Here is a 22,495-nt window from a genome sequence, read left to right on the forward strand (position 1 = left end):
AGTAGCTTGCTCTCCTAACCCTCCTCTGAAAATGATAAGGCTCCTAAATGATCTCTCCAACCACCTTTCTCAATGATCTTTCGTCCAGGGAAATCTCTGCAGTTTAGTCTGAGGGAGGTTTGATCCATCCTGCCTCATGACACTGAAGGGGCTGAATTTTGGAGGCGTCTAGTCTGGCAAAGGTCCTGGGATATGGCCCCAGGTCTGTCCCCAGCAAGGTCATTTCACCTGTCTGCAGAATCTTGGGGTTAATAATACAACGGAATCTCACCCCTGAAGATACTGATGCGGGGAAATGATATCAGAGATGTGCAAATTCTAAGGGAAAAAAAAAAAACCCAAAACTTTGAAATGCAAGTGCCCTCGTGCGTTTGTTACAAGATCTCATTTGGGGTGGTTGTTTCTTGGTGGTAGAGCGGATTCCGGAAAGTGAGATAGGAGGCTTTTTAAAAAAAAAAAAAAACAAATATTTGGACCCCCGAGATGGCGGGTTTCCAGTGGCAGCTCCTGCAATGACTTGGTTGCTCCGCGGCGCGCACCCTGCCTGGCTCGCCCCCACCCCCGCAGCCCTCTAGGCCTAGTAGAAGAGGCTGCGTGGTGCGTCTGTCGGCTTTGGAGTTGGGGGGCGGCGCCCGGGACCCTGGTGGGAGAGTGTCGGCGCCGCCCTCCCTGCAAGGAGGGGCGGGAGAAGTGGTGGGAGGTGCCGGTGGAGGAGCCCTGCTCACAGAGCTCCTGTGCTAGGAGAGAGGGTAACGCCGAGTCGGGTGCAGGCAGCGCACCCTACGTCGACAGCCAGCGCGCGCACCCCACCATGGCGCGCCCGCGGAACCCACGACCTTTGCCGCCTGCGCTCCTGCTCCTGCTGCCGCTGCTGCTCCGAGCTGGTGAGTGTCGTTGGAGCCATCCCAGCTGGGGAGCGAGGGGATGGGGCTGGTGGTTACAGTGTAAGTGGGGTGCTGGCACCAGAGCCCAAAGAGGTCTCAGACCCCACACTGCTGCCTGGTGCCGGGCGTCCGTCTGTCCGAGCCTGGAGAACTGGAGGAGGAAGCCTAGGGTGTCAGGAAGGGCTGGGTTCTACGCCTAGTCCAAGTGTCTGAACTTGTAGGTTGAGTGTCAACCGTGGCCAGGGCACCCAGGCATCTCCTCGCTGCCGGTTCCCCCTCTTCCCTCTTTTGAGGTGCTCCTATACAGTCACAGAACAAGCTGCAGCCAGGCCACTACCAAGACAGCATTTCTAGGAGGCGGGGAGAATCAGAAGCAGGACGCCTTTTGCTCCACATGGGCTTTACCACTTCCACCCTGTGTAAAGACTGGGAAAGTGGCCACTAGGTACAGATGACAATATTGAAGTTTTCGTTAGAACTAACTTGTCACTGGGAACTCCCTGGTGGTCCAGTGGGTAGGACTCTGAACTTTCACCCCCCAAAAAAGAAAGAAAGAACTGACTTGTCACAAATTAGGGTTGAAAACTGCTGCTCAGAAATCGCCAACACCATTACTGAGTGGTTGAAAATATTGCTCACCATCAACAAACCCCCTCTTCAGGATGTACTTTATTATTATTTTAATTGGAGCAGAAAACTCACTATTGGGTAAGATGGCCTTTCTGTATAGGCTGCCCAGCACAGTGCCTTGCCCTGTTATAGAGCCACAATAAGTGTTTGTGTAGTACATGGTGCAAGGCCTGATTTTAGAACTATGCCATTCCCCTAAGGAATCTCACTGTGGGGCTCCCGTCCAGAGCCTGGCTGGAGGGACTCATGAGGCAGAGACCAGGTACTTATCTGCACATGACCTCCTCCACAAAGTAGGACTGCAGAAGTGCAATCTTGGCTGAGAGACAGATAAGGAAGGAAGGAGGGAAAGTACTGACCTGTTCAGACTGACTTTGTCAGTAAATCAGAGCAACAAGACATCACTGATCTGATTGAGCTGCCCAGGAAATTTCACTACCCTAACAGTATGGCTGTATGTCAGAATCTGGGTAAATTTTTAACACCTTCATCATGACTGATTTAGTGGAACAAGTTACCCTCTGTTAGTGATGAAATTTAACATGACCCCCACCTTCTTTTGTAGAGCTGCAATGCCCTCAGATCTACCACTGCTCAGACTTGGTGAACTGTATCAGAAAAGAAATTAGAGAGGTTTACTTTTGAAAATTGTTATGACTCAATATTTAATATTTAGTCTAGTTAAAGCAATGAGACTTGAACCTGCTACATTTCTTTCAGCAAGCACTTTCTGGGTACCTACTAGAAGTAACATCTTAAACATGCAGCATTTCTCAAACTGTTTAAATCCATGTCCCTTTTTTGATAAAGATAAAAATCTTATGTCTTAAATAAATTTTGAAATTTCAAAAGTCCTTTTGTTCATCTTTCACATATAAAATTGTTATATATGCTTTTTTGTTTTTGTTTGTTATCATTGTTGTTTTGGCCATGCCATGATCCTAGTTCATGTTTTGGCCATGCAAGATCCTAGTTCCTTGATTAGGGATTGAACTTGGGCCATCAGCAGTAAAGGCACAAAGTTTTAACCACTGAACTACAGGGAATTCCTGTCAAACATACCTTTTTGAACCACAGGTTCCCTTTGGAAATTCTGATATGTCCCTAAAAGGGTCCCATCCTCTCTCTTTCTTATCCCCTGCATTGAGAAATTCTGGTTTAGTCCAATCCCCTTTTTAAAAATCAAAATTATGAACTTCCGTGGTGGTCCAGTGACTGAGACTCCGTGCTACAAATGGAGGGGGACCGGGTTTGATCCCTGGTTAGGGAACTAGATCCCACATGCTGCAGCTATAATCCTGCATGCTGCAGCAAACATTGAAGAATCCATGAGCTGCAACTAAGACCCAGTACAGCCAAATAAATAAAGACATTTTTTAAAAAGTCAAAATTAAGGACTTCTCTGGTGGTGCAGTGGATAAGAATCTGTGTGCCAATGCATGTGATACGGGTTTGATCCTTTGGGAAGATTCCATATGCCACAGGGCAACTGAACCTGTGAGCTACAACTACTGAAGCCTGCACACTCTAGGGCCCTCAAGCCACAACTAATAAGCCCCTGTGCCACAACTACTGAAGCCCACATGCCCTAGAACCAACAAGTCACAACTACTGCGCCTGCATGCTGCAACTACTGAAGCCTGTGCATCTAGAGCCTGTGCTCTGCAACAAGAGAAGCCACCACAATGAGAAGCCAAAATACTGCAACAAGAGAGTAACCCCGATCTCTGCAACTAGAGAAAGCCTGCATGCAAAAATGAAGACCCAGCACAGCCAAAAATAAACAAATAAATAATGACTAAATTAATATAGCAGTGTGTACATGTCAAAAAGTAAAAATAAATGCCAAAAAATCCACAATGAACAAAATACCAAAATTTTAAAGGAAAAGTAACAATGCCATGTTGAGGCATATTAGAGCCTGAAGCAAAAGGAAAAACCAGTACTGCTCACCCTGCCCTTTTTTGCACATTGGATATGGCATCAATTGTCAAACTTTAAGGGGCATCATTCTCTCTAGTGAATTTGCTAAAATTCAGATTCCCAGGCATCACCAGAGATTCTTGTTTGGTAGTTTGGAGCTAGGGCTCAGAAATGTACATTTTAATAAGTAATCTAATTAATTATTATATGATTGGAAGAGAATGTTGGACTAACTAAACTTGGAGGCCCCTCCTAATTTGGGGACTCTGATTATAAGTAGAAGGTGCTCAGAGAAGTTATTGGGGTGGCTCATAAAATATCTGTTATCTGGTTATTTTTAAAATATTAGTGGGAGCTTACAAAGAAAAAGCACTGTTCTAAACACTGGTAACAGAGTGGTGGTAAGATAGACATGGAAATCTAGCTGGGAAGAAAATTTAAAAATGGAGTAAAAATATATCAAATGGTGATAAGTACTATGCAGAGAATTGGAATAACAGTATGTTAGAGTAGCTGGGAGTCTATTTTACTTTGGTTGGTTGGGGATAGCCTTGTGAGATGCCACTGAATGACCAGAAGGGTCCGGTCATGTGAAGATCAGATGGAAGAGCATTCCAAACAGAAAGGTTAGGTAGACACGAGCTTGTCTCGTTTAATGGCAACCAGAAAGAAGGCCGGTGCAGATGTAGGGAAGTGAGAGAGGAAGAAAGAGCTAGGAGGGAAGGTTAGAGAGTTGGGCAGGGCCAGATCTCTACAAGGCTTTGTAAACCAGAGTTCATAAACTAGATCTTAACCTAAGTGCAATGGAAGCTGGTGGAAGGATTTAAGCAGAGAAATGAGATGATCTGATATACAGTTTTTAAGTTGATCAGTTCACTCAGTTGTGTCTGACTCTTGCGACCTCATGGACTACATGCTAGACTTCCCTGTCCATCACCAACTCCTGGAGTTTGCTCAAACTCATGTCCATCCAGTCGATGATGTCATCCAACCATCTCATCCTCTGTCATCCCCTTCTCTTCCTGCCTTCAGTCTTGCCCAGCATCAGGGTCTTTTCCAATGTTGGTTTTTCACATCAGGTGGCCAAGGTATTGGAGTCTCAGCTTCAGCATCAGTCCTTCCAATGAATATTCAGGACTGATTTCCTTTATGATTGGCTGGTTTGATCTGCTTGCATTCCAAGGGACTCCCAAGAGTCTTCTCCAACACCACAGTTCAAAAGCATCCATTCTTTGGCATTTAACTTTCTTTATACTCCAACTCTCACATCCATACATGACTATAGGAAAAACCATAGCTTTGACTAAACGGACCTTTTTGGCAACATAATGTCTCTGCTTTTTAATATGCTGTCTGGGTTGGTCATAGCTTTTCTTCCAAGGATCAAGCATCTTTTAATTTTCATGGCTACAGTCACCATCTGCAGTGATTTTGGAGCCCAAGAAAATAAAGTCTCTCACTGTTTCCATTGTTTCCCCATCTATTTGCCATGAAGTAATGGGACTGGATGCCATGATCTTTGTTTTTTGAACGTTGAGTTTTAAGCCAGCTTTTTCACTCTCCTTTTTCACTTTCATCAAGAGGCTCTTTAGTTCCTCTTTGCTTTCTGTCATAAGGATGGTGTTATCTGCATATCTGAGGTGATTGATCTTTCTCCTGGCAATCTTGATTCCAGCTATGCTTCATCCAGTTCAGTATTTCACATGATGTACTCTGCATATAAGTTAAATAAGCAGGGTGACAATATATAGCCTTGACATACTCCTTTCCCAATTCGGAACCAGTCTGTTGTTCCATGTCTGGTTCTAACTGTTGCTTCTTGACCTGCATACAGATTTCTCAGGAGGCAGGTAAGGTGGTTTGGTATTCCCTCTCTTGAAGAATTTTCCAGTTTGTTGTGATCCACACAATCAAAGACTTTATCATAGTCAATAAAGCAGAAGTAGATGTTTTTCTGGAACTCTCTTGCTTTTTCTATGTTCCAACAGATGTTGGCCATTTGATCTCTATTTCCTCTGCCTTTTCTAAATCCAGCATGAACGTCTGAAGTTCTCAGTTCACATACTGTTGAAGCCTAGCTTGGAGAATTTTGAGCATTACTTTGCTAGCGTGTGAGATGAATGCAACTGTCTGGTAGTTTGAACATTCTTTGGCACTGCCATTCTTTGGGATTGGAGTGAAAACTGACCTTTTCCGTTCCTGTGGCCACTGCTGACTTTTCCAAATTTGCTGGCATTTGAGTGCAGCACTTTCACAGCATCATCTTTTAGGACATGAAGTAGCTCAACTGGAATTCCATCATCTCCACTAGCTTTGTTCATAGTGATGCTTTCTATGGCCCACTTTACTTTGCATTCCAGGATGTTTTGCCAAGAGAACAGTTAAGAGATGATCCCATATAATGCTGCTGCTGCTGCTAAGTCGCTTCAGTCGTGTCCGACTCTGTGTAACCCGATAGACGGCAGCCCACCTGGCTCCCCCATCCCTGGGATTCTCCAGGCAAGAACACTGGAGTGGGTTGCCATTTCCTTCTCCATTGCATGAAAGTAAAAAGTGAAAGCGAAGTCCCTCAGTCGTGTCCGACTCTTAGCGACCCCATGGACTGCAGCCTACCAGGCTCCTCCATCCATGGGATTTTCCAGGCAATAGTACTGGAGTGGGCTGCCATTGCCTTCTCCCATATAATGCTAGTCAGCATTAAAATTATGTTATATTCACACAATGGAATACTATACAGCAATGGAAATAAGCTATTTGCAACTAAACAGTGTGAGTGAATTTCAGAAACTTAATATTAAACAAAAGGAGCCAAGACACCAAAAACACATGTATGATTGAAAAACAGGCAAAACAAATTACTAATGTTAGAAATTAAGATGTTGTATTTGCTTTGTTAGGAAGATGGTGACTGGCAGATGGTTTCTGGCATGCTAGTAATGTTCTGATTCTTTATCTGGGGATCCGGTTACACAGGTATATGTAATTAGAAATTCATTAAGCTATACATTTTTGATTCATGTATATTTCTATGTTATACTTTATTAGCAAACATGATATACAAATGACTAACAAAAACATGAAAATATGCTCAATATCATTAGTTATTAGGGAAATGCAAGTGAAAACCACAATGAGATACTAGCTTACACCCATAAGGATGGCTGTAAAAACAATAAAAAACAGAAAACATGAGTTAATAAGTATGTAGAGAAATTGGAACCACCCTCATGCACTGCTAGTAGGAATGTAAAGTGATACCAGCTCCTGTGGAAAACAATCTAGTGGCCCATCAGAAAGTTAAACATAGAATTATCATGTGACCCAGCAATTTCACTTCTAGAGAAATACCCAAGAAAAATGAATACAGGTGTTCAAGCAAATACTTGTGCATAAATGTTTACATAGCACTATTCACAGTAACCCAAAGATGGAAACTACCCAAATGTCCATCAGCTAATGTTTACATAAACAAAACAAATTATGGTATCCATGCAATAAAATATTATTCATAAAAAAGAGTGAAACACTGATATATACCACAATGTGGGTGAATGTCAAAAAAAGTATGTTAGATGAAAGAAGCTAGATACAAAAGTATATATTTTATGGTTCCATTTACATGAAACATGTAGGATAGGTAAGTGTGTAGAGACAGCTGACTACCAGGGGGAAGTAAGAATGGAGAGTGACTGTTTAATGGGTATGAGCTTCCTTTTGGTGTGATGAAAATGAATTGGATTTATGAATTGGAAATGAAGTGATGGTTGTACAACACTGTGAATATATTAAATGCCATTTACTTGTGCCCTTTAAGATGATTGATTTTATGTTGCATGATTCTTCTCTCTCTTTTTTTTTAAAATAGTTTGCATCTTTTGACTACCTTCATCCAGTTCTTCCTTCCCACCCTCTGCCTCTGGTAGCTGCAAATCTGATTTCTTTTCCTATGAGATTGTTTGTTTTTGAAGTATAATTGACTTACAATGCTATGTTCCTAGTGAACAATACAGTGATTTGCTATTTCTATACATCTCAGAATGATCACCAGACATGAATTTTACTTCAATAAAAATGTTTCACAACGTAAAACAGTTTATTAAAAAAGATGGATGCAACAACAGAAAATGGTAATTATGTGAAGTGAAAGATTTGTTAACCAATTGTGGTAACATTTTACAGTATATACATGTATCAAATGATCATGTTGTACATCTACAACTTAAAAAATGTTGTATGTCAATCGTATCTCAATAAAGCTGGAAAACAAAAAAGATGGCTGAGTGGTAAGGAAGAATGAATTTCGAAGATGGAATCATGGAGACCAATAAGGACTCTCAAGTAGTTCAGACAGGAATTGATGGTGGACGCTTACTCCTTGGAAGGAAAGTTATGACCAACCTAGATAGCATATTCAAAAGCAGAGACATTACTTTGCCAACAAAGGTCCATCTAGTCAAGGCTATGGTTTTTCTAGTAGTCACACATGGATGTGAGAGTTGGACTGAAAAGAAAGCTGAGTGCTGAAGAATTGATGCTTTTGAACTGTGGTGTTGGAGAAGACTCTTGAGAGTCCCTTGGACTGCAAGGAGATCCAACCAGTCCATTCTGAAGGAGATCAGCCCTGGGATTTCTTTGGAAGGAATGATGCTAAAGCTGAAACTCCAGTACTTTGGCCACCTCATGTGAAGAGTTGACTCATTGGAAAAGACTCTGATGCTGGGAGGGATTGGGGGAGAAGGGGACGACAGAGGATGAGATGGCTGGATGGCATCCCTGACTGGATGGACGTGAGTCTGAGTGAACTCTGGGAGTTGGTGATGGACAGGGAGTCCTGGTGTGCTGCGATTCATGGGGTTGCAAAGAGTCGGACACGACTGAGCGACTGAACTGAACTGAGCTAAGGAAGGAGTGATAGATATGGAGAGAAATGGAGAGGTTCCAGATATGTAGTGAAATTGACAGGATTTGCTGGATTGAACATAGGATGTGAAGGAAAGAAAAGAATTAAGAATGACTCCTAGATGTCCTGCCTTGAAAAGCTGGGGGATGATGGTGTGTTGTTGCCACTAGATAGGAACCCTAAGGCCTAGAGCACAGGGCCTTTCTTTCTCCAGGGCTGACCTATAACCAACCATGATATATCAACCATGATATCTTGAGTGAGTAACAGAATCAGTAAAAGTGCCCTACCCCAATCCCAGCAAGTTCCCACTATAAGGGTTTTTATTATATAAATATTTTTAAGTTTTTAATTTTGTTTACACTATGTTATTTTTAAGTGACTTTTTTTTTTTTTGGCTGTGCTGCGAGGTTTGCAGGATCTTAGTTCCCTGACCAGGGATTGGACCTAGGCCTCAGCAATGAAAACACTGAGTCCTAACCACTGAACTACCAGGGAATTCCCTTAAGTGACTTTTAATGGAAACTGAGAGTTGTTGCTAACTGTCCTTTAGCACTCCCGTGTACATTCTCAACTCTCTGGTTATGCTGCTAGCCCTGTTCATGGCATAACTCTGCTTAGGGCCCTCTTCCCAGTACCTGGCAGGGTCATCAGGCTCAGCTTCAAACAGATGTTCCCGTTCCCTTCCCAGGAGGCTGAGCAGCCTTTCTTTATCAAACCTCTACCCTTTCTTGAGCCTGATCTCTTCTGTCCAGATTGTGACCACGGCAGACCCTCCCGCTGGACTTCTTGTTCCCCACTAAAGGCCTCTGTGCTACCCCAAGACTTTCCTACTAAAGATTTCATCCAGAATCCCCCCATCCTACCTTATGACTTGGTTTTCTCAGACAGCTAGTCTGACCTTATGTGAGCCTCTCTTGATCTCTCTCCCTCCATAGGGAACCACCTCCCCACAGAAGGCCGACTCACAAACAGCTGTATCCAGGCCAGGAGGAAGTGCCAGGCCGATCCCACTTGCAATGCTACCTACCACTACCTGAATTCCTGTGCCTCAAGTATAAGCACCTCATCACCTGCAGAGGAGCCTTTGGTCCCTGAGGACTGCGTGGAGGCAGCACAGCAACTCAGGAATAGCTCTCTGATGAGCTGTACATGCCATCGGCGCATGAAGAACCAAGCTACCTGCCTGAACATCTACTGGACCATTCATCCTGCCCGCAGCCTTGGTGAGGCTCCCATCCTAGAGTGGGCTAAGCTAGGGAAGATGGCTCTTGGGAGTTGATTTTTAATCCTATTGGATATGGGCCACATGGTAGATTCTGACAGGGATGATAATGAAGCTCTGCATTTGACATCGGTAAGAAATGCAAGGAGCAATTGGCTGTATCCTTTTGGATCCCAGAATACTGCCCTCCCTTCCCACTACTTCCCCCTTTCTTTTACCTGGAAACATGTGGCTGCCTCTTGGAAGATCTCTGAACCAGGCTAAGGCCCAACATGGGAACTCCTGAAACAGATGGATATGGAGAGGAAGTGGAGGGAAATGGTCTTAACCCATAAATATAACATACAAATACAAGATAATCCATAGGTTCAGAGAGGCTGGGAGGCTGTGTCCTGGTGCAGCCTTTAACAGAGAGGATACTCATTAACCAGACAAGAGATGGTAAAAGACAGAGGGCACTGGAAGACCAAAGAGGAGCTTCCTCTGACTCTAGAGATCCCTTTTTATATAGTCAATTTTACTGGACTATGCCACAGTAATAAAATGGGGTCTTGTAAAACAAAGGTTAAGTTCTTACTCAGGTTTTGTCTTGTCTGTGTCATGTGTCCTCTTCGTTCTGGGATCCAGTTCAGCCTCTACCTGGGATGTTCCTTTCTGATGGCAGAGGGAAATGAGCATTGGCAGAATCACTTGATGCCTTTAAAAGTTTCTGCGCAGACATCGCATGAAATACTTCTGCTCACATTCCATTGACAAGCAGATCACACGGTCAAACCTGATGTCCTCTCCCAGGGGACTCTCAAAATCTCATGGCAATAAATGAGGATGTGTAGTCTTACAGGAAGGGTAAAAATAAGTAGAAACAGTAGTGCAATCTACTGTAGTTCATCACTTGGTCAAAACATTCATTTCCCTACCTTCCACAAGCAAAATATAACTACTCACTATCTAAGGAAGGTGCCTAAGTATTCTATTTAAGCAGAACATCAGACTCCAAGATCCCCAACTTGGATATTATCTTGTGGCAATTTCTGTATAATGTCTGAATGTGTGGTTCCTCTTAATCTAGAAACCTATATACTAAAAAGTCATCTGCTTCCCATATATACTCAATATGTGGTAAACAGGGACAGGAGAAGCACAACAAACTCAGAAAGAGGAATAATGGGAAGCACACAGCAGACATTGATTCATAGCAATTCTGAAGTCCTGCCACACAACTGATGCAAGGGCTGTCTTCCCTGGGAGTAGGAATTGCTCTTTAATAAGGCCCTGCTTTTGCTCATTGGGGAGCAAAAGCCCAGGAGTTTCTCAGCCCTCTGGGACGTCCTTTCTTTTCCATTGTTTTCTTGGGCTACATCTGAAAATGGCATTGGAGACTATGACCTCCTTAGGGACTGAATAGCATTCTCTGCTTGCTTCTTAGTTGAGGAATGTTGGAGCATCTTAAGTCTCAAATAGTCAGAGTCTCTTTTAATCCAGGCTGGTGGCTCTTAGCAGTACAACTCTCTCAATACATAATTGTGTTTTATATCTTTTGATTTCTGTCACCTCATGTGCCAGTAGCTGTTCGTATAATTCTTTTCAAGACATACATCTCTTTCCAGACCTAATTAGAGGTACCTTGCCCTTATCAAACTTCTGTGCCTGAGCCACTATCTCAGTCTTTTTCCCTGATCATATTTGTCCAACTGGCAGGATTTATTGGATACTGTCTTAATCGATGCGATCTCCACAAAGGGCATGATAGCCATGAACTTGAATTTGTCTTTGCCCCAAGGCTGAGTTGTAATTGAGCTTATTACTCAAAGCACTTTTCAGTTTTATCTTTTACCATTAGAATATGAGAAACAGTTGCATTTCTTAATCCTGCAAGTCCTTGAATTTCCGTATTCTTTCTTCTCTGTTTGCTCCTTATTGGTAAACTGGTCAGTTCTCCAAGCTTTTATCTTTCTTGTGGTACCTGACCAAATATAGTCATGAGCATTCACGACATACTAGTAACCTTCCTTTTCTTAGCTTCTTCCTCTTAAAGCACAAGCTCACTGGTACACCATCTTCCTTCCAAGTTATTGCAGGCAACAATTTTACCAAACATTGTGCCACTGCATAATGAGAGCTGCCAGCCCCCAATAACAGCTTATTCACTGCCCAGTCCTAAAGCTAATACTGTTTATTTTAAATTTTGTTACTTCAGCACTGCACTTCTAGATACCAAGTACATGTTTAGTAAGAGTTTGCTAAATTATTCAACCGCAAAATCCTTGGCTTTCACCAACAGAAATGTAACTTTTGTTCATGTTACACACATCTGCCATGGGCTTCCTTCCATAAGTTGGCTTTGTTTATGGTCCACCTGTCTTCTTCTTTGAGGATCCAGGATGGTAGATGGAAAAGAACCACAGCAGGACCACGTGATAGTTCTTAAAAGTTCTTCTTAGAGGTGATTAAGTCTCTGAAGCTCACAATCCACAGACCAAGGCAAGTCACATGGCCAAACCTTACAGTAGGCTGGGAAAGTACAGTACTCTCCTGGGGGGCCTAGAACATGACAACAGGTAAGGATATATAATCATCCTCCAGCAAGCAACTGGAAACAGTAATACAATATACCACTCTCCTTGTTCCCTAACTTCCTCTCCTCATCCTAATCACTTCACTTCTAGAGCTTCACCTGAACCCTCTCCCTAAATCCTCTTGCCTTCCCCCTCTTTTCCCTTGGGAGCTCCCAGGTCTCCCCAGGCATTCAAATCATCTTTTCCAATTTGCTTGATACTATCCATATCCCTTCTCTACTGAAGACATACCCACAGAATGTCCCTGCAAGCTCACCTCTGTCTTTAAACAATAGTTTTTAACCAGCATTTATTAAGCACCTTGTGTATGAGCTATGCAGTGATTTTTTTTTAATTGAGGTACGGTTGGTTAACAACATTGTGTATGCAGTGATTTTATAAGATCCTGTACATCTCTTTCAGGAGCCCACAGCCCCATGAGGGCATCTGAAAGAGATGTGTTTCCTTTGAAAGCATTGTCTCTCCCTTCTCTGCTTTTCTCAGTCAGTTTCATTCTGGGCCTGGTCACGTTTCCATCACCTCAGCGTGTGATAAATCTCCATAGCCAAGTGGTCGGTCATGGAACAGAGTTCACCATGGCCCCTTCCCCAATTGCAAGAGCAAACAAGACAGAATCCCTTTACTTGTTTACATACCCACAGGCGATATGTGTAGTAGTTAAGAGTGGAGACTCTGGAATCAGATAATCCAGATTTCACTTATTAGTTTATGTGAGCCTGAGCAAGTGAATTAAACCTCTCTTATCCTCAGTTTCCTTTTACCTACCCAAAGACTTCTATGAAGACTAAGTGAAATTGTTTATATATAAATATATAACATATTTATATATATAATACCACAGTTCCCAGTATACAGTGTGCACAACAAACAGTAACTTTATTATTCTTACCGTTAAACCCAGTTTATTCATCAAGCCTGTACCTTTATGGCCCTGTTTTTTTTCCTCTCCTCCGCCCAGGATGCAGCTAGTTGCGTAGAGGTTGTGCTTTTGCCTTTTCCCCAGGAGCTTCAGCCCCTCCTACTCTCATCCCAGCCCAGTCCTCAGGATTCTGATGCATCCTACCTTGTCTCTAGGTGATTATGAGCTGGATGTCTCTCCCTATGAAGACACAGTGACCAGAAAACCCTGGAAAATGAATCTCAGCAAACTGAACATGCTCATACCAGGTGTGCAGGGCCAGCTGGGGCTGGAGTATGGGAGGGCCTGGACCCTGCGGGAAGGGTAGCTAGTGGGGAACACAGCTGGGTAATAAGGGGAGAGTTCTAGACTGCCAGGTGACTAAAGAAGCCCTGTCATGGTGAGAGTCTGAGTTATGGGGCATAATCTAGTCTCACAAATCAACAGAAAGCAATAGTTATTGAGATAATCGAAGAGAGCCTGTTAGAGCTTCTAGCTTCCAAAGGGTGGATCTCTACAAAGGGTTAGAAGGGAGTGGCAGCAGTTCCAGGGAAAAAATGTGCTGAAATGGAGTATTTACCCTAATTTGAGGCAGCCAGGAAAGTAGCTTGTGGTCCCTGAAGACCAGGAAATTGCTTGTTTTCAACCATTCTAATGGGATGGGCGAGGTGTTGGGCAGGGAATGGTGAGAGAGAGTGTGACTTCTCAGGAGTGATTCAGGGTGGGGAGCCATCTGTCTGGCAAGGACTATGATGCATGTTTTTCAAGAAAGTGAGGCTGTTGTGTTAATTGGAGAGGAAGACACACATGCACTCTCTTTTTGAGAGAGATGTGAGATTTGTTGTACAGTCAGTTCTTCATATTAGAATTTTGAGAGAAAAGTATAGAAATTTCTATATTAGAAGCTCTAGGTTACAAGGAATCTGGGAATAACCTATTCCAGTTACTTCATTGTTCTGACTGCTGAAATATTCTGTTAATAGAAATATCACCATGATTTCCCAAGACTCAGAGTATGGGTTTTTTTATGCATGCATCAATAAAAGAAAGATGGACAGAATACAGATACAGAACCAAAATCCTAAGTAGAATTTGGTTGCATCTGTTGCAGACAGTTCAGAAAGTATACTTTTCCACACCAGGAGGATTGTGGGATCCTAGTTCCCCCACCAAGGATGGAACCCCTCAGAAGTGAAAGACTGGCGTCCTAACTGCTGGACTTCCAGGGAATTTCCCAGAAAGTACTTTAGAATGTTGTAGGGCCTCTTGGTTACAGTTTCCACCATGGGATCTCACTCATTGCATAGGATTGTAAAAAGGATTTGGTTAAATATATGTGGCTTAAAAGCAAACAAAACAAACAAAAACCTAGGCAAGCAGAGGAGCAGGATGGGGGAGGCTCATGAATACCAGTGTTGTTTGAGGCTAGAGGGCAAGGCCTTTTTCAGGGCAGTCCTCCCTGACGGTCAATGCCCTCCCACTACCGCCCTTGATAAATCAGAGGCTGGGCTGCAGGTCTGTGAAGAGCACTGCTGACTTGCTTCCCCTCTCCCCTTAGACTCGGACCTTTGCCTCAAGTTCGCCATGCTGTGCACTCTCAATGACAAGTGTGACCGGCTGCGCAAGGCGTACGGGGAGGCGTGCTCTGGGTCCCGCTGCCAGCGCCACACTTGCCAAAGGCAGCTGCGCACCTTCTTCGAGAAGGCCTCAGAGCCTCACTCGCAGGGCCTGCTGCTGTGCCCGTGCGCGCCCACCGATCAGGGCTGCGGGCAGCGCCGGCGCAACACCATCGCCCCCAGCTGCGCGCTGCCCTCGGAGGCCCCCAACTGCCTGGAGCTTCGGCACGTCTGCGTATCCGACCCGCTGTGCAGGTGCGAGTGCTATATGCTGGGCTCTGGTGAACGGGGTGGGTGCCACTCCTTACGGGCTTCTTCCTGGGCTTCTTCCTTCTAACCTAGCCCAGGGATCCTGGACTGACTTCACCACGTAGCTACTCTCGATACCTTTTGAAACTCTTTTCTAGGGGTAAATGTAAGTGTGTGTGTACACACACACACACACACACACACACGGTGTAAAAACCTTAGGAAATATAAAAATGTCTTAAAATATCACCCCAAACCCATCACCTGGAGTTAATCTAACATACTTTGGAGAGCATTTCCTTCCCATCTTTTTTCTCTATAGATAAACAAAATCAGACATTTTGAGAGTATATTTATCTTGCTTTTCTTCCACTTATGGTACATATCTGGTGAGCATTTTCCAATGGAAGCAGTATGGAATAGAGATGAAGACAAGCTCTGAAGTCAGACATATGTGAATTTAAATCCTTGTCTGTGTGACCTTGCATCTATCACTTAAAATTCTGTCACTTAACCCAAGGTTCCACTTGCTGCTAAGTCGCTTCAGTTGTGTCCGACTCTGTGCGACCCCATAGACAGCAGCCTACCAGGCTCCTTCATCCATGGGATTTTCCAGGCAAGAGTACTGAAGTGGGTTGCCATTGCCTTCTCCGAGGTTCCACTTACTCCTCTGTAAAAACTGGGATAATAATGCAGACCTCTAGGGATTCTGGTGAGGGTTAAATTACATAATTTATGTAGAGAGTTAGCTTACTGGTGCAGTTAAATAAGCACTCAGTAAATGATGGTGCTTATTTTGTCATTTACTGTTCTTTAACAACTTACTTTTTAACTGTGTACATTGTATGTCACTTTATAGATGCCCCATATTTTATTTAATAATTTCTCTATAGATATTTAGGTTGCTTTCTTTATTCTATAAATAATGCTGCAATAAATATTACTGTTATTCATTAATCTTTGTGCACAAATCTAATTATTGCTTAGGTTGTGTTGCTACAAATGTCATTACCAAATCAAAGAACATGAAGAATTGTAAGGTGTCTGATCAAAATTTAAGCAAAATTTTAATCTGGCTTACTTTGACCTTCTCACACAAACATTCATCAGATTGAAGTTATCACCCTTTCAAGTGATATTTGTTGACAGTGAGAGTCAGACCAACTTTGTGTTGCAGGTTGGTTCTACCACTTAGTTCTCTGTAACCTTGGGCAAGTCACCTCTCTTTTTTTTTTTTTTTTTAAGTCACCTCTCTTGAGTCCCACTTCCTCTTCTGTAAGATATTACATAATAAAAGCTCTTAGTTAACATAATATTAACACTTAGTAATTACTATGGGCTAAGTACTGTTTTAAGTACTTAACATCTAGTAACTTCTAAAATTCACAAGAACTCTGTAAGATTGTTGTTATTATTTTTTTTATCATCCTCAGTTTACAAATGAAGAAACCACAGCAGAGAAAGGATAAATAGCTTACTCAAATTCACCCCTAGATAGTAAGTCAGGTTTGTTAATGAAGTTTAGAATGAAAGAAGTCTGGCCTAGAGTCTGCTCCTAAAGGCTCTGCTATGCTGCCTGTTGTTATGCTGGTAGCTGTTACTATTACTATCATAATCACATAACAAGCATTGGGCTAGATGACTAAGATATTGTCCCTCCCTTCAAGGAGTTTGCAGTTGAATGGGGATGACAGAGAAGTAAACCACTGATCTAACACAAGCCAAAATGTAAGGAAAACTGCACATATATATAGAAAAATATATTCATAATTCCATTGCCTAAAGATAACCAGCTTTACCTATTGTAGGATGAGTGTTAAAATAATAATATCTAACATTTACTGAATACTCACTGTATACCAGGACCTAATAAATGCTGTACATTTAATGCTCTTACTTCATCCTCACAAAAATCTACAAGGTAGTCTTATTTTTGTCTCTATTTACTGTCAAGGAAACTGAGGTTAAACTGCCTGAGGTCTTATAATTAGAGATTTTGGAGCCCACGTTAAAAGTGATATGCTGTGGAGACTGGGGTGATAGTATATTTGACTGTGACAGGAGCAGGTCTCACTCAGGAGGAGGCCATGGCTCAGGCTCTGAAAGGCAGAGGAGGATTTGGCATGAAGATAGGCATGTCAGCTAAAGGGGCAGCAAGTTGATGGCTGCAGGCCAGACCGTTAACAGGGACTCTTGAAATTTTCTTTTTTCCAGATCACGTCTGGCAGATTTTCAGACCCACTGCCATCCCATGAACATCCTAGGGACCTGTGCAACAGAGGAGTCCAGATGTCTGCGAGCATACATGGGGCTGATTGGTGAGGCTGGGGGATGTGGGTAGGGAGCCAACAGGTTGGCCAGCCTGGTGGGTGAAAATGCTCTCAAGACTGAACCCAGATGGAGTGGTCCTAAAACAGGTGGGAGACGGATGGGAGCTGAAGGCAGGGTTGGCTTAGTCACCGATAATCTTCTCTTCACCCCATAGGGACTGCTTTGACTCCCAATTTTGTCAGCAATATCAATGCCAGTGTTGCCTTAAGCTGCACCTGCCGAGGCAGTGGCAATCTGCAAGAGGAGTGTGAACGGCTGGAAGAGTCCTTCTCCCACAACCCCTGCCTTAGTGAGTGCTTGCCATCTGCTCCCAGTCCCTGTGGCTGGTTCAGCTCAACCCCGGGAGAGGGAAGGGGTCAGCTCTGTGGTCCAAACTGGTTCCATCCATCTCCTGCAGATGGAGCAACCCCTTCCTTAGCCCTTAGCATAGGCTTACATCTCCCCAGCCTGGGCCTTTTTGCCTTCTCCCATTCCCTAAATGACCACCCTCCTGCCCCTGACAAGCTGCCTCTTCACCTGTCTGAGGCCCAGAGACACTCTTCAGCTCAAGGAATAGCAAGCAGAATGAGATAATATCCCATTCCCACCTGCCACACACCCACCCTCATATATGCCAGGATCCCTGAGACATTTCCTTTCCTTCTTTTGGAGCCTAAGAAATCTCCAACATCTGCCTGCTCTCAGTCTTCCTTCTCTCCTCAGTGGAGGCCATTTCAGCTAAGATGCGTTTTCACAGCCAACTCTTCTCCCAGGATTGGGCAGCCTCTACCTTTTCGGTGATGGAACGCCAGGTAGGGGCTCCTCTGTTACACCCCCTCCTGCCTTTTCTGGACCATTGGGGGAAACCCAGACAAGGGGGACAAGAGACTGGGGGTGGCATGAGTTCCTTTTGGTCATGAGGACTGTAGGCCTCTAATGGACACCTCAGGGGAGGGGAACAGGCCTTGATGGAAACTGAGGTGGTGCAAAGGGTGGAGCTGACTCCATTTCATTTTTTCACAGAACAAAAACCCTGCTCTGAGGCCACAGCCTTGGGTGCCCACTCTTTTCTCCTGTACTCTTACCTTAATTCTGCTCTTGAGCCTCTGGTAGCTGGACTTCCTCAGGGGCCCTCTTCCCTTCTACCACACCAGCTGACCTGCTGCCTGCAATGGGTGAGGAAGGAACAGCATCGGGAAGGAGGTTCAGTCTACCACGTGGCAACCCTGACCTATGTCCAGTCAACTCCAGATGAGGTCATGGTAGAAGCTGACTACCCGAGTTCTCATGCCCTTCACTTCTTTTTTTATTTTCTTGTTGTTGTTTGGCTGTACCACACGGCTTGTGGGATTTTAGTTCCCCAACCAGGGATTGAACCTAGACCCTCCCAGTGAGCACTCAGAGTCCTAACCACTGGACTGCCAGGGTCATTCCCTTCACTTGTTCTCGGGCTGCCCCTTCTTAGGACTTCAGCATATCATCTGGTGGTATCCAGCTCTCCCGGGTTCTCTCCTTATTTCTTTCTCCTGCCCACCCAGGATCACTCAGGCTCTAACAAACCAGTCACACTCTGCTGCATTCTCCAGGTAGGCAGAGTTGGGTGTTCTGAAGTGACCTGGAAAGACATTCCTCATGGTGAGGAAAGCTGGAGGAAGACTCCTATCTATCCCTTGATTTCTCCTCTGAGTGGGGGATGGGAACCTACTGCCAGCCCTGCCCCAGGATCCTACACAACACTTCAGCATCAGGAGCTGGAGCATTTGGGCCTTGCTTTCTTCCTGCTACTGTCCTAGAGTCCCCTTAGCCTCTTGGATTATGATTAAACCTTTTGACTTAAAACTTTTCTGTTTTCCCATTGTCTCACATTGTGAATTTATATAGAATGAGGTGTGTTACAGACACAAGAGCACAGGCCAGGTTATCTAAGAGACACAGTGACCCTGCCACCAGGTTCTATGTGACCCCTGGGCAAGTCTCTCAGCCTCCCTCTGTACTTGACATGGAGTTGGAAGAAAAGTAACGTATGTGAGGCTGTGGACCAGGTACTAGTCCCAGCTACTGCCTAGGATCTGCTACTCCCTGTACATCTGTGCACATGAGAACCTATAGGTATGTCTAATATTTTGTAAGGAAGATCAGGCACTGCTTGTCAAAGTGTAAGTCACAGACCCCTTTCAACATCCATGAGAAGAGCTTGAAATACATCATCCTTTTCATCAGCTGCGTGACATGGACTTGTATGAATGCATATTCCTACATACATAGTTTATTTAACCGGTTCTGTATTGAGGGATATTTGTTTGTCTTCACATTTTTCTCTGAGCCAAGTTTTAAGGCAGCAAGGAGGTGACTGGGGGTAGTATGTGCAGAAGAGCTGCCAGAGCAATGGGTGGCATAGGGAAGCCACTCTCTAAACATTCTTGTATCCACATACCCCTGTCCCAGGAAATGCCCAGCCAACCTGCCATCCTGTACACTTCAGTGGGGTACCTGCTGGACCTTCCTCTTTCTCCCCTCCCAGGAAGATCTCTGAAGCATCAGGGCCTCTCCATTTGCTTTGGCTCCATTATCATGGGGCTGAGGAGTTGAATGGTACAGTCATTCCTTGCTAAGTGCTTGAATTAGACTAATAGGTCATCTGTACTTTTCTCTGAAGAAGGCCCAAATTCCTGGTAAACAACCAGACCACTCTCCCAGCTTAGGGCCCAGAGCCAGGACCGGTGTGGGGGTGCACAGTGGCTGGACTGAAGCTTTTAATGGTATCCTGGCTGGCCAGGGTGGTTAATGCCATTAGACTAGTTTCTGGGTAATGAGGTGGGAAGGTCTGCTGGCAGCAGTGGTAAGCAGAGAATGCTGAATTACAGGTCTCTGCATGGCTGGGGTGGAGCAGACTGTCTTTTAAACAGCTATCATGAAATTGACCCATTCAATCTTGTATTCATTCAGCAAACCTTAGCAAGTGCTTGGTCTGTTCCAGGCTGTATTTTTCAAGATCTGTCCCTTCCTATTCATGAGCTAGCATTTTGGTGAAGGGGCAGCCTACCCCAGGACTTTGGCAACTGGACTTCGGCTTTAGACACTTGGGACTTTTCAGTTATCCTGGCTGATTGTAACACTCAGCTGTTTGACCTTGTGAAATACTCTTTATCCTTTGAACCACCATTTCCTTATCTCCAGTAGGGATGCCAATAAGAGTACTTAAAGGGTTGCAGTTTTGCTTTTGCTTTTGTTTTAAATAAATACATTAGCAATTTAATTTCAGTTAAAAAAATTAGCAACATCAACTAATGTTTATATCAATTTAAATGGTTTAGTTGGCAATGTTTTTGGCTTCTTATTTCTATAAAAGCTTACAAGCATGAAAATTTTATGCTCATTTTGATCTCCATGTATATTTGTTAGATAATAGTAAAAATATTTAGAACTAACAGGGTTGTTTGAAGACTAGAAATAATTGTAACATTTAACATAGTGCCTGATACAGGATGAAGAGTCAATGAATGGCAGCTGTTACTATTATTACTTCTGAGAGGGGATCTGTAGGTACTATGTATTCCACTCCTAGCCCTGGAACCATGGCTGGCTCTGCCATGGTGATGATGCTGGCTCTGCCTCCAACTGGGGGCTGAATTCTGGGTGGGGCTGCTTCTGGGAGATTGGCTATTCAAGCTCTGAACTCCAGGATGGAAACCAGAGCTCTGGGTTTGTAGCTCAGGCCCTGAGGGACCTTGGACCAGTTGTGGAGTCAAAGACAGTGTCTCAGTCAAGGATCCTATGGCTGCAAGTAACGGAAGATCCCCTGGAGGAGAAAATGGAAACCCACTCCAGTATTCTTGCCTGAAAAATCCCATGGACAGAGGAGCCTGGCAGGCTATAGTCCATGGGGTCACAGAGTCCAACAGAACTTAGCAACTGAGCATGCATGCACACAACGGAAACATTAGAATTACTTAGTAAAAAGGGCATGTCGTGCAGTGTAACTCCAGGAAGTTCAGCTGGACTTTGGCGAGACTGAAGCTAAAACGTCAGGAGCCAGTCTTCAGCTCCAACTATTGAAGGCCTAGACATCATGGGCCATCGACTTCATTCTCTCTACAGACCTCCTTCTTTTGCATAACCTTCCAGGGCCAGCATCTTCAACCAAATGACCTCCCATCCCAGTTCCAAATTCATGAAAAATCTGACTGTGCACAGGTTTTAGATTAGCTTTTCTGGATTAAGGGTCCATCCCAGGCCTATCAGCTGGGTAAAAAAAGCACAGACACACATGCAACTAAGTAATTACAGGGTCCCAGGCCTCTTAGCCAAAAGCAGTTCTCAGAGAAGCAGTGTGTCTCAGCAAGACCCCAAGAGCATAGACACTTGGCAGGGACTTGAGGTGGATTTTAATCACCCAACGTCCAACTTTACTTTTTTTGTGGCTTCTTTGAGCTTCCTTCTTGGATGCCCTGAAGGATGGGAGTTAGGGACAGAGGCCCAATGTTGTGGCTCCTTTGGGTCTGAGAACTATCCTAAGAGCTAAATGGAGGTTCTTTATGGCTGCAGAAGGAGGCTTTGCTACTGTGAAGCTTGCTAGCTTTCTGGTCCTGACAGTTGAAGAGTGAAGCAAAGTGAAGGGGATCAGAATATACCACTTTAAAATATGTCATTTTGGCATAAGGATTATTTTGATCTGAAGGCAATTAAGAACCAACAAAAAGGTCTCTGTCTTCCCCTTAGCTGCCTGAAAGGGTGTAAATGAAGATGAGGAGTCAACACCAAGATAAGCTTGCACAAACAGACCTTACAAAAATAGCTGTTACTTCCAATTAGTTTCCCCCATATATTTCTTAGTTTCTGCTGCACAATTTATTGTTCTTTGGGGCCCAAACTCTCTATCCTTTGTTAAAAGGGTACATAAGGCCCGTAGTCTAATCTCAAGTCTTATACAAGTTTCATTTCTTTTCTGTAAACTCCCATTTAGGTAAATATTAATAAAAACTGTACCTTATCTCTTGTTAATATGTCTTTTGTTAGTTTAATTCAAAAGCCTCCAATTACTGACTGTAAGAGAGTAGAAGAAAAGGATTTTCCTCCCCAACAGAAGCATTGCTACTTCTCTGGCTGATAACCCTCCATTTGTGCTTCTATATCCCATCTTATTTCCTATTTGGAACCAGTCTGTTGTTCCATGTCCAGTTCTAACTCTTGCTTCCTGACCTGCATATAGGTTTCTTAAGAGGCAGGTCAGGTGGTCTGGTATTCCCATCTCTTTCAGAATTTTCCACAGTTTATTGTGATCCAC

At 43.9% G+C, this 22,495-nt stretch overlaps 1 protein-coding gene across 1 annotated transcript; it reads left to right on the forward strand.

Annotated features, from left to right (window-relative positions):
• Positions 1–621: 621 nt before the first annotated feature.
• On the forward strand, positions 622–22,201 carry GFRA3 (GDNF family receptor alpha 3). The gene is made up of 8 exons (XM_040240004.1): positions 622–884; positions 9,276–9,563; positions 13,213–13,305; positions 14,595–14,907; positions 17,116–17,219; positions 17,387–17,521; positions 17,935–18,023; positions 18,235–22,201. Exons 1-8 carry the CDS (start codon positions 812–814, stop codon positions 18,322–18,324), a joined length of 1,185 nt encoding a protein of 394 aa, XP_040095938.1. The 5' UTR covers positions 622–811; the 3' UTR covers positions 18,325–22,201.
• The last annotated feature ends 294 nt before the right edge of the window (positions 22,202–22,495 follow it).

The sequence above is a fragment of the Oryx dammah genome, unplaced genomic scaffold (genome assembly GCF_014754425.2).
Source record: "Oryx dammah isolate SB20612 unplaced genomic scaffold, SCBI_Odam_1.1 HiC_scaffold_5, whole genome shotgun sequence".
Lineage (NCBI taxonomy): Eukaryota > Metazoa > Chordata > Mammalia > Artiodactyla > Bovidae > Oryx > Oryx dammah.

Excerpts from the sequence above, each read along its gene's own strand:
- GFRA3 (XM_040240004.1), top strand. The coding sequence starts at position 812 with ATGGCGCGCCCGCGGAACCCACGACCTTTGCCGCCTGCGCTCCTGCTC. Across the intron at positions 13,306-14,594 it reads ACTGAACATGCTCATACCAG|ACTCGGACCTTTGCCTCAAG; the intron begins GTGTGCAGGGCC and ends CTCTCCCCTTAG. Across the intron at positions 17,220-17,386 it reads AGCATACATGGGGCTGATTG|GGACTGCTTTGACTCCCAAT; the intron begins GTGAGGCTGGGG and ends TTCACCCCATAG.